A 12865-nucleotide genomic window follows, 5' to 3' on the forward strand; every position below is an offset into this window, starting at 1 on the left:
TTTGCAAGAAACATTATTAATATTCGTATCTTGCACTGTGCGTTCAATTTTTTTCGTGGTAAAATACAGCACACCTGTCTCTCGATTTACACAGTACTTTTTATACGCGGTGAATTATCGATAATAATTACGGGATCTCTTTTCACGCGGCCAGAAAATACGTATATATTAAAAATCATCCAGAAACATAAATATTACCGATGAAAATGAAGTAGAACTTGGAAATATTTCGAGCGACGAGCATAGTGACTTTGAGCCAATTAAAAGGAACAGGATGATCGTTTTGAATTATAATAGTACAGATAGTGACACTGAATAAAATTTATTTCAGTTTACTGAATTATCATTTTTGTTTTGGTTAATAAATATTTTTATAACTTACACCGGCTTTTCTTCCTAATATTTTTTTTTTTTCTACTGGCAAACTCTATTTACACGATTTTATTCCGCGTAGAAAAAAACCGCATGGAACGAATACTCCGCGTAAATCGAGGGACAGGTATACATACAGGTTTTACGTGTACCGGAAGTAAATTTTGCACGAAAAAGAGGTTTTTCAGTGTGCAAGATTTCTCGGCTCTGGCACATCCGAAATAAAAATTCCGAGAGGGACTGATTGTGTGATAGTTGAAGTCCGGCATCGTCCACTTTGAGTAAAAAACACTAAAGAATAACAAAACAGCGGGACATCAAATTTTGCCCAAAAACTGTTCCTTCTGGAGCTCTCCGAAAACAGTAAATTTTGCAATTTCACATTTTTAAGCGAAAGGCTCTTTAATTCTCGATTAAGATCCTCCAACCTAATGGCCTTCTCAGCGGTATACGATACAATTTGAAAAATCCCCATTACATAAGATAAATTACAAGATTGAGACTCTTTTAACTTTCTCTGAAAGTTGCAGGATTCTCTTTGCATTGAACCTGTTTTGATAAGGTAGTTATTATATACACATTAGCTGGTTTGCGCAACAACGAACGTGAGCATGGTGTGACGGACGAGTCCAGATTCTTTCCTGTTTCTTTACCTTTATTAATTACTATAACAATCCTCTGTGTAAAAGAGGTAGGTAGGAGAGACCGGGGCGAAAAGTTACCGAGGTACATAAGCTGTTCCGACGGTTATATCTTTAACCCTTTCGTTACTACGGGCGACTATAGTCGCTCTCCATAAAATTCCACCGACATACTACGGGCGACTATAGTCGCTCTCCATAAAATGCATACGACGAACGATTGGAGTTATTGTACATCGAGTATCTTACTCTGGACATGTAGCATCAGTATTTTGTTTTGCAAAAAAAAAAAACATCGTCAAAGCAACTCGGGTTGCAGTAAATACGGCCGCTGAAGATCTTTCTCGCGCACCGTGCACACTTTTGGCGCGGCGGCTCGTTCAGCGGGAGTGTCGCGCCGGAGAAACCTCCCGTAGCGAAAGGGTTAAAACGAAAAGAGACAGAATTGTGCTTTCAACTGTTTTCGCCGTGTGAGTCGATCACTCCACTCTGTCATCCATTTTAACAGCGTCCGCGACAGCGAATCTTGCGATTACGAGCAAGCACCTAGTCACGTATCAGAAAAGTAAATATCTTTCGATCGTTACTTTATCGTCTATTTCGATTATTTAACGTCGAAATTATTCATTGTTTCGTCCTTATGGATCAAATGACATTTAAGAGCACGTTGCGATAGTTCTTATTAGACTATTTCAATATACAGGGTGTCCCGTAACTCCTCGAACACCCGGAAATGGGGGGTTGCTGGGGTGACTCTGAACAACTTTTTCCTTTTCCAAAATCCAGTTTGAAGCTTCGTTTTCGAGTTATTAACGAAAAACACTGGCCAATCACAGCGTGCGTAGAGCCCGCGCTCAGGGACGAAGAACAGAGACTCATCCGTGCGCGATCGAACAAATGCGTACGCGAGACTTCTCGGTTGTCGATCGCTGAATATTGTTTCGTTGGTTATAAATTTTTGAAAAAACTGCAATTAGTCTGAATCGCGAAGAAAATAGCGAAGGTCGTTTTTACAACATTTTTATCTGAGCTCGGAATGAAAATCTAAAACATACGTTTTGTAGATCTAGGTCAATTATATACACGGTGAAAATTTCATCGAAATCGGTTAATGTTTCTATGAGCTACAAACGGTTAAAGATGATGAAAATCGCACTATCACGACTTTCGGCGTAAAACTGTAATAAATCTGCAGATTCTTACATCTTTCGATGCCTGTTGCTTGTTTCTCCATCAACATATTTCGATGAAATTTTATAATTGACATCGATTTCCAAAACGTAGTATTTTTCTTTTTCAGGAATAACAAGTAAGTCGTTTAATAACTGTGTTCGGTACTTTTATTCGTTATCCGAAAGCAATAAAGTGTTTTATTACTTCTGAAAAACTTACCCATTCGTCCACGAATTAATCTGCTTCGACGGAACTGGGTCAGTGTGTCGATCCTGACCTATCCGAAACATCTGATGTTACGACCGGATCGGTGAACTCACATGATGAAACATATAACAAAAGAAGAGACAAAGTTGCAAGCGCGATCTCTCCGTTAGGCAACTTTGTTGCCACGAGTCGCTCCCGAAAATTGCACAATGTTGCAAACGCGTTCTGGGTTTGCAACTTTGTTGTCGCGAAAATTTGCACATTGTTGCACGACGCGCCGTTTTGCAACATTGTGCAATTTTCGGGAGCGAGCGACTTTCGGCAACAAAGTTGCAAAGAGGGTATCGCGCTGCAACTTTGTTGCTGGGCGTCGCTCCCGAAAAAGGCACAAAGTTGCAAAACGGGGGCGTCCTGCAACAATGTGCAAAATTTCGCGACAACAATGTTGCAATCCCAGAACACGTTTGCAACAATGTGCAATTTTCGGGAGCGATTCGCGGCAACAAAGTTGCAAACCCGGTACGCGTTTGCAACAATGTGCAATTTTCGGGAGCGATTCGCGGCAACAAAGTTGCAAACCCGGTACGCGTTTGCAACAATGTGCAATTTTCGGGAGCGATTCGCGGCAACAAAGTTGCAAACCCGGTACGCGTTTGCAACAATGTGCAATTTTCGGGAGCGATTAATAGTAGCGATGATAATACGAGTTAACGATGTTACAAGCGAGGACAACGCTTGTAACGATGTTACATTCAAGTGTAGTGCTTGTATTAATGTTTGCGTTCGAAATAACGCTTCTAATAATGTTGCAATCAAAAATAGAGATTCCAACAAGGTTTGTGTTCAAATATAAGGCTTCAAGCAATGTTGCGTTCAACAGTTACGCGTACAACAATGTTTTGCATTCGAAATAGTGCTTCCATCGATGTTGCATTCGAGAATAGAGACTGCAACAATGTGTGCATTCAAGTTTCAAAGATGAGCATTGAAAGAAAAGTATCTTGCTACTTAAAAATCACCGTTCAACGATATAAGAGTTCTTTTCCTGCTCCTGCAACCGTGTCTTATACCTCGATCAATTTGCAACCTCAACTTTCACGGGAGCAAAGGCTCCGCGCAAAAAAAAACGTCATTATACATGCTCAACATTTTTCTCCACCCCTACAGATAACCCTTCTATGTAGCTGAAGGAGTTGTCTTTAAGACGCGTATAGTTACTTGCATGAGAATTTAGTAGAAAGCTATGAAATTATTGCAAACACGTAAAGATACATGACGGTATTTGGTATCGTTCCCGACATCACATACTGAAATTGTTAATAACTAATTATTAAACGGGTCTAACGTGCTAAAAATTATACGAGGAAGTTGCTGACGGTCCATACTTCATTCTTCAACTCTAAAAGTTCACAAATTCGTCGTAAATAATGAGTTACTAATTATTATTTGTGTTAGTACTACACTCGTCATATACAAGCGTAAAGGTTTTCCGTCATTTTCACGAATATGCATGATTAATTTTTCACGTTCAAGCATGTAGAATATGAAATATGTTATACATTGTTGTATGCAGTACATTGTACGCAAAACATTGCCACAAGCATTTACTTGTGCACTTATTTTCAAATGAAAAAGTGCTAAGCTACATTTTCAACTTATTCATCTATGGATAATGCGGCTTGTACGAAAGCATCTGTCTGGAACATATATGCATTAACCGTGTTCCTTATTAAAATAAGGAGCGATTCGCAGTAACAAAGTTGCATAACGAAGGGATCGCGCTTGCAACTTTGTCTCTTCTTTTGTTATATGTTTCCGCGGACCGCGCGACGTTTGGCGAGAAACGATCATGTGAGTTCACCGATCCGGTCGTAACATCAGATGTTTCGGATAGGTCAGGATCGACACACTGACCCAGTTCCGTCGAAGCAGATTAATTCGTAGACGAATGGGTAAGTCGTTCATAAGTAATAAAACACTTTATTCCTTTCGGATAACGAATAAAAGTACCGAACACAGTTATTAAACGACTTACTTGTTATTCATGAAAAAGAAAAAAAATACGTTTTGGAAATCGATGTCAATTATAAAATTTCATCGAAATATGTTGATGGAGAAACAAGCAACAGGCATCGAAAGATGTAAGAATCTGCAGATTTATTACAGTTTTACGCCGAAAGTCGTGATAGTGCGATTTTCATGTTCGATCGCGCCCGGATGAGCCTCTGTTCTCCGCCCCTGAGCGCGGGCTCTACGCGCGCTGTAATTGGCCAGTGTTTTTCGTTAATAACTCGAAAACGAAGCTTCTAACTGGATTTTGGAAGAGGAAAAAGTTGTTCAGAGTCACCCCAGCAACCCCCCATTTCTTGGTGTTCGAGGAGTTACGGGACACCCTGTATAAGCAGAATATTCATAAACTGCCACGTGTGTCGATGGGGGCTAGTTGTGTGGATTTGGTTTTAATAATATGTTGTGAGTGATGGCATGAATGTCGTGTGTTTGTTTTTTAATTTGTGTGAAGGATCTAGGATAGACATGATATATGGGTGATACTCGAATCGTCTCGAGATTGGGGAAACGAGAGGGTCATAGAGAGAAACAGGGAGTAAAACAGTAGAACCGCGTTGTTAATGACATCAAAGAGTGCGTGAGCATATTTGAGAGAAAGAATAAGAGACCATTGATCAGATTATCATTATTCCTTTTTACGTGTCTTTATCGTTATTGTGTAATTATTGTTAGAAAATATATTGCTATTAACCTTACTATCACGTGTTATTCACCCACAAGTTGTTCCTCTGACTTGGGGCAGGTTGTTACATTTCAACCGTGAGCAATAGAGTATTTTGCCGGACAGGCAAATATCTCAATAAATACACATTTTAGACGTATTACATTTGAATATTTATTTACTCAGCTCTTAATGCTCTCTTAATTTCCGGAAAGAAATACAGGGTGTTCCATTTAAAAAAATCATGTCGACCTTTAAAACTTTATGTATAAAAGCAATGTAGGAAAAAGTAATTATTGTAACATATGCATCCCTTGAAATCGTGCAACTTTTGCTTCATACGATAGTTTACGAGCAATCAGGTCGTCAAGTTAGGTGAATCACCCTGCATTGTTTTAGTATTTGTTTTTAAAGATAATACTTATATTTTTGTTGATCTGAACCCTAATAAATGAACATTATTAATAAAATTGTATGTCAATCCATTAAAAAAGGAAATATTTCACTGAAAGGCAACTCTTATTTCTTAGGAACAACTTATTCCGAGCTGAAAATAAATGATTTCCTATGAAAAACCAATTACAATGTATTAAATATAAGCTTAAAATCCTAAAGCACGATAAATTTAACAATAAATTAGCTAATAGAGGTTAAGAATAACTACACTATTTCCCGGTCATTGTTTATGTTTTCTCAAAATCGGAACGTTTCGCCCCGGTCTCCCTATCTCATTCGAAGGAGCAATTTCTACATTTAATTCTTAATAATTCACGTGTAGATAAAAGAGTTTAACATTATCTTCTAATCAGTACTTTTCCCAACATAGTCAAATTACGAATCTATCTTCATTCACTCTTCCAGTCTTGAACAGTAGTATTGGGTCATCCTGAAAGTTCCTGCAGTCTCAAACCTTTGATTTTGAAAAAGTATAACACCACTAAAATTGAACATTTATATTGAAAATAATTTCCATAATGTTCGAGACACATTTGCCAACGTATTATGAGAGCGTTAATTCCGCGTATATAAAAATCCGAATCTCTGAGAGAAAGAAAGACGCAAATGAATTTGCCCGATCAAAAATTAAGACTCAGTCTACTTGCAAGGTAAAACTTAATACTATCAAAAACTCATCCGATAGATTCTTTCTTAGAAAAATTTAACAGAAATTACTCGTTACTCAAGTAAACTCATTCCATAAAATCAATTTCATAAATTTAACTAAATTAATCAAAATTTGTATTCAATTAACTAATTTATTAACTCTCATTCTGTATTAGACGGGAACCATTATCACTGCATACTACAAAACGCCTATCAGCAGTTTTCTTCTCTTACAATTAGAGATTCAGATTTTCATGTACGCGGAATTAGTGCTCTTGCAACATGTTGGCAAAAGTGTATCGAACATTATGGCACTTATATTGAACAAAAATGTACTCATTTTAACGGAATTACGTTTTTTCAAAAGGAACGGCTTAAAACCGCGGGAACTTTCAGGATGACCTAATACCGTCCTCGACCCCCACAATTTCTTAGCACACTGTACGAACAAATAGTCCATAATAGTGGAGCAAACGAGCTCGCGATGTGAAAAATGATTCCGAAAAAATTCGTCGTGGAAATCTCACGCGGTCAACGTTGACGTCTGCTTGTTGGCCTCGTTGTTATTCGTCGACGAGTTCGCCTGTTCCGCGGTCTTGTCTTTGGACCGATCTGTCGCCTCAACCGCCGCCTGCTCCTCCTCCCTTTCCAGCTCGACGTAATAAACGTGCCTCGCCGCGTAGCAGAGCAACAGCATCTCGATTATCATCAGGGCATTGTAGGTAACTGAAATCGGACAGAGGAAAGTAACAGTGCTTGTCCCTTTATCTGGCCGCTGGTATGGAAATGTTATGGGAGCCCTTCCACGTGTCCACAGGCTAGTTTGTCGCCAGGGGAACATTTGAATTCATATTCGAAAGTTCGGGTTCTTGGAACTCGGCCACGAAATTTCACGGTTGACGTTCAGAGAAAGATCGTCTCCTTTTTTTGTTTTTTCGTTTTTTACAACGACATCGAGAAAATTCGAATCTTCTCGGGGAGGAGGATAACGAGAAAAATTACCATTGGCGTAAATCTGCGGTGTAATCGGTGGATTACACGGAAACAGTCCCGTCTGAGGAAGAGTTTTGACAATAAACGCCTGTAGCTTCGAGAACAACAGCACCATCTGCAACACTGTAGCTTTGCGGTGCAGCTTTGCTTCTGTAAAATGAACAGCAGGTCAGAAGTACGTGTATCCATTAACGGGGGCAGGGGACAATGGGGCTTTCCAGAACCTTGAAAATTGCTTCCTGTCGCGCGTTTCTTGTGTGGTCCTTTGCAGGATAATTGCTAACCCCGCAAGAAGACCAATCTTTCCGTTCCTGCTCTCTTTTCCCATTCTGGCTACTGTCTTTCTCACGGCAACACGAAAAGCCTCGGTTTTTAAAATTCTACGGTTCGTTCTTGCTCTTTTCTCAAAGGATAGAAGGTTAAGGAGGTAATTCGAGGAAACGGTAGAAAATTGTCTTGTAATCACGCGGAGGGTAGAGAGCAGGAAAAGATAATGTACAGTTGATGGAAGCGATACAGCCAGGTCGTCCGAGACGTCTAAAACTAGGTGAAGTTTGTGAATTTTTTGCACAGGTATCTGTGAATAGAAAGTTTTTATTTTTTCAGAGGATATAAACTTCCAGCTTTCTTCTCCAATTTTTTGAAACTAAAAGTGTTACTAAATGAAAGAGTTATTGCAAAGCCTTTTCTGATTCAAAATTAGTCGCCGACAAGCATCGGAACGTCTGAAATACAGAATTCATTCTAAATTATGAACAAAAATCTATTATCTAAAATGTAGCGCAAGATTTTTCACAAATAATAATTATTATACAAATGGTGGCAGGTCGAAGAGGCAAGAACCTCTTTTTATCAAAATGAATCAAATTCAAAAAGTTTCTAAAAAATTAAATAATTGAGATATTCGAAAAAGTCAAAAGCTACGTTGTATGTAATACATTTTTATTTACCAAGCAAAAAGGATTTTTAATTTCGGACGTTGCAATTCTGCTAGAATCAATGTTCCAGCAGAAGAGGTTCTGCAATAACTCCTCCATTTCGTAACATTTTTATCTTTTAAAAATTGGAGGTTAAAGTTTGAAAGTTATTTACGTCCTCTGGAAAAATTGAAACTTTTCATTTAGTAAGTGCCTATGAAAAAAATTTTTATCTACTTTTTGAAGTCTCAGCGTGGCGTCCCCTTTGAGATATACAGTATTAAGCCTCCGTATCGTATCTGCAAATTAAGGTACAGATAAGTATTTTAAATATACCATAATGAAAGTAGCAATTCCAAATTGACATCGACCTGCCCTGAGCGTGTCTCTAACTTCTCATCTCCCTAGAATTGCTGTTTTTGGCGCACGGATTAGGCGTACTTTCACGCCCGACTGATATTTACGACCTCGTCATATCGCTTCCACCGACTATACTCGAAGGTTCTTCTGCTCAATTAAAGAACATAAGTAATAATTCTTACCTGGAGCAACTTCCTGCATACTCTTCATGGTAATGGTCAGCCCGTATATTCCCAGAAGTATACTAACTATGGTAAACGGTTGGAAACAGATGCCATATTGCGTCGTTAGGCTTGGTTCCTCTATCGACATGAACAGAAATATGCAACAAATCAATCCCTGGAAACAATAAAGATAATATTGTCAATACGTGTAACATAATTTCCTCGTAAATATTGTATTGTTAATAATAAAAAGAGATTCTAGCGGATAAATGTTCGTTGGAGTACCGAGAAAACGAACGATTTAACGAGTACGAAGAAGTGTACACTTTTTACACAGAAACCGACACTAACAAGCTAGAATCATAAAGAGCAAAAAGTTAAGGTAGAAAAGCAGAAATAACCTGGATAATAGGAAGTTGCAGGACTAGAAGCCGCAGCCAGGACAAAGTGGCGTCGGTCATTTGAAGATTTGGAAAGGGCAGACAGGGCCAGCAGCAACATGGGCCCACTCTCAGCATTAACGGCGTCGACTTCGTCACCTTTTTGCACCCTACGTAGACTATCAAGAGATACAGTCGATAGAGCGCGACTGTTAGGAAAATTTGAGTCACAGTCTCTGATAGTAACTGAGTCCTGAAAATAATTAAATACACGTTGGAATGTGAAGTAATTTTTAATTTATCTTGAGAATGATCGAATGCTATATTGTAGATGTTGTTGCGCCGCCATGCACGTGAGGAAACCCCGGCCTGGCGGATTATCATCGTAAAATTCATTAGTCAAATTCGACCGCCAGACCGGGGTACCAAACTCACATCGGCTCGCAATAAACCTCCTCGAGCGAACGCATCGACGAAACAAAAACCTCGCGAAAGTTTCTAAAAAATTAAATAATTGAGATATTCGAAAAAGTCAAAAGCTACGTTGTATGTAATACATTTTTATTTACCAAGCAAAAAGGATTTTTAATTTCGGACGTTGCAATTCTGCTAGAATCAATGTTCCAGCAGAAGAGGTTCTGCAATAACTCCTCCATTTCGTAACATTTTTATCTTTTAAAAATTGGAGGTTAAAGTTTGAAAGTTATTTACGTCCTCTGGAAAAATTGAAACTTATCATTTAGTAAGTGCCTATGAAAAAAATTTTTATCTACTTTTTGAAGTCTCAGCGTGGCGTCCCCTTTGAGATATACAGTATTAAGCCTCCGTATCGTATCTGCAAATTAAGGTACAGATAAGTATTTTAAATATACCATAATGAAAGTAGCAATTCCAAATTGACATCGACCTGCCCTGAGCGTGTCTCTAACTTCTCATCTCCCTAGAATTGCTGTTTTTGGCGCACGGATTAGGCGTACTTTCACGCCCGACTGATATTTACGACCTCGTCATATCGCTTCCACCGACTATACTCGAAGGTTCTTCTGCTCAATTAAAGAACATAAGTAATAATTCTTACCTGGAGCAACTTCCTGCATACTCTTCATGGTAATGGTCAGCCCGTATATTCCCAGAAGTATACTAACTATGGTAAACGGTTGGAAACAGATGCCATATTGCGTCGTTAGGCTTGGTTCCTCTATCGACATGAACAGAAATATGCAACAAATCAATCCCTGGAAACAATAAAGATAATATTGTCAATACGTGTAACATAATTTCCTCGTAAATATTGTATTGTTAATAATAAAAAGAGATTCTAGCGGATAAATGTTCGTTGGAGTACCGAGAAAACGAACGATTTAACGAGTACGAAGAAGTGTACACTTTTTACACAGAAACCGACACTAACAAGCTAGAATCATAAAGAGCAAAAAGTTAAGGTAGAAAAGCAGAAATAACCTGGATAATAGGAAGTTGCAGGACTAGAAGCCGCAGCCAGGACAAAGTGGCGTCGGTCATTTGAAGATTTGGAAAGGGCAGACAGGGCCAGCAGCAACATGGGCCCACTCTCAGCATTAACGGCGTCGACTTCGTCACCTTTTTGCACCCTACGTAGACTATCAAGAGATACAGTCGATAGAGCGCGACTGTTAGGAAAATTTGAGTCACAGTCTCTGATAGTAACTGAGTCCTGAAAATAATTAAATACACGTTGGAATGTGAAGTAATTTTTAATTTATCTTGAGAATGATCGAATGCTATATTGTAGATGTTGTTGCGCCGCCATGCACGTGAGGAAACCCCGGCCTGGCGGATTATCATCGTAAAATTCATTAGTCAAATTCGACCGCCAGACCGGGGTACCAAACTCACATCGGCCCGCAATAAACCTCCTCGAGCGAACGCATCGATGAAACGAAAACCTCGCGAACCTCGCCTTTCCATAACCGATGCTCTTTTCCGTCAGGGCGACGACTCCACGGTTCATTCTCTGACCAGCGCTTGGAGTCTCGCTCTCGCAGTGACACCCAGCCCAGCCAAACACAGTACAATACTCATCAACAGTCTCATCAACAGTTGTAAATTCAGTCGGGATAATAAAATTCTCTAAATTCTCTCACCTTAATTGGAACCACCAAAAGAGAGCAAACCTGTACCGTCACCTAGAGCGCAAACGGGATTTACGACCTCGCGAAATTCTTCGAAAGAATTGCGGTCCACGGGAAGCTACAGATGTCGTATAACAACAAAATCGGACGACAGTGTTCATATACGGCAGGTTGTCGAATACTATTTGCAGTTTTCAAGATGCCTTTGTGGAAGTCGGAGTTGTTTTTTCTCAGTGGAAAATAGTTATTTAAAATATATATTATCAAAAACTACACGGAAGAGGAAACGTCATGCAGTAGATAGGATAAAATTCGACGAATTTCACCACATTTACCGTCAGTTACGAGAAAATGACAGTTTATTTCACCGGTAGGGGAAAGCAAGTTGCACATTTGTTAGTTTTCTTATATTAATTGATAGCTTGAGGTGTCTAGTTTGTATTAGCATGGCCGAGAAGGCATAAGTATACGTTGTCATAAAATTGGAAACATAAAACGAAAAACGGTCACTTGACTGGAATTCCAGCCATGATTTTTCTTTATAAAAGAGATAAGAAAACTGTTAAATTGATGAAAAATTTTATGACTTTTGGTTTTAAAATTAAAACAGTAGTTAGCAGTGGTTGCACTTTTTCTGCTAATTTGATTTCTTATTTCTCTTTCAATTTTTGCAGCAACACTGGAACCTACATAGAGATATTTTAATTTGGAAATACAAATCTTAAACTAACGTATAATGTATAATGTTTGTGGTCACAGAGTCCCAATTTTTCTTCAAGCAATTCCGATATACTTAACGAGACTTGCAGATAAAGCGAGACCACTAGTGATCGTTAATATTTCTGAGTCGATTAAAACGCGATCCATTAAATATCTCAATATTTAGGAAAATGGACTTACACCGCTATCAAAATAAACGGCTCATACATCATAAGGAGAGTTAATTTAACAAAAGTTTCCAAAAATAAAAATCCTCAAAAAAATAGCAGAGATAGGGACGTCCGTGTCGTAAAGTCGAATCCTAATCCCGGTTAGGTTTCTGTCGCAAGACTTCACGTGCCTTGACGCGACGAAAAACAGACTCGTTTGAAATTCAAACAACGCGACCGACAAAGTCGTCGTTATCGCATCGCGCGTGTTGCCAATTTCGACGCTATCACGCAATGTTATTTGTTTATTTCTTGTCGTGTTGCTCGGTCGATCGGACGACAATGATTTTGTCGCTACACATCTATCCAGAACATAGAGACTTAGAATATACATATTAGGCGTAGAAATTAATTCGGTGCCTTTCCTCGCGAACTTTAATATTTATTTACTAAAGATCGAACACAATTTTAATGTTAAAAATAATCTCCATTATTTCCGATGATCTTTCTCCATTTACAGTCTGTTCCACAAGAGCGTGGACGCGATATCTCTGTGAAAATTAGTTCTTTCTGTAAAAAATTTTATATACATCGAAACTACGTCTAATAAACTAATACGCACTTAATTAACAGTGTGTCCAATCTCCACCATTAGCGATTATTGCCTGACAACGTCTAGGTATACTTTCGACCAATTTCTTGGTATATGAGAGCAAACTCACATCGGCTCGCAATAAACCTCCTCGAGCGAACGCATCGACGAAACAAAAACCTCGCGAACCTCGCCTTTCCATAACCGATGCTCTTTTCCGTCAGGGCGACGACTCCACGGTTCATTCTCTG

The 12865-nt window shown here is 38.9% G+C and overlaps 1 protein-coding gene across 1 annotated transcript in view; it reads right to left on the reverse strand.

The window, feature by feature from the left end:
- Positions 1 to 6751: 6751 nt before the first annotated feature.
- Positions 6752 to 12865, reverse strand: part of LOC108580227 (organic solute transporter alpha-like protein) — an 11679-nt gene continuing 5565 nt past the window's right edge. Inside the window, exons 3-6 of the mRNA XM_017943936.1 lie at positions 10504 to 10735; positions 10121 to 10277; positions 7231 to 7371; positions 6752 to 6954 (exon numbers count right to left, since the gene is read on the reverse strand). Coding sequence (XP_017799425.1) covers positions 6752 to 6954; positions 7231 to 7371; positions 10121 to 10277; positions 10504 to 10735 — 733 coding nt within the window. The remainder of the gene's footprint in view (positions 6955 to 7230; positions 7372 to 10120; positions 10278 to 10503; positions 10736 to 12865) is intronic.

This window comes from Habropoda laboriosa, unplaced genomic scaffold (genome assembly GCF_001263275.1).
Source record: "Habropoda laboriosa isolate 0110345459 unplaced genomic scaffold, ASM126327v1 scaffold9, whole genome shotgun sequence".
Lineage (NCBI taxonomy): Eukaryota > Metazoa > Arthropoda > Insecta > Hymenoptera > Apidae > Habropoda > Habropoda laboriosa.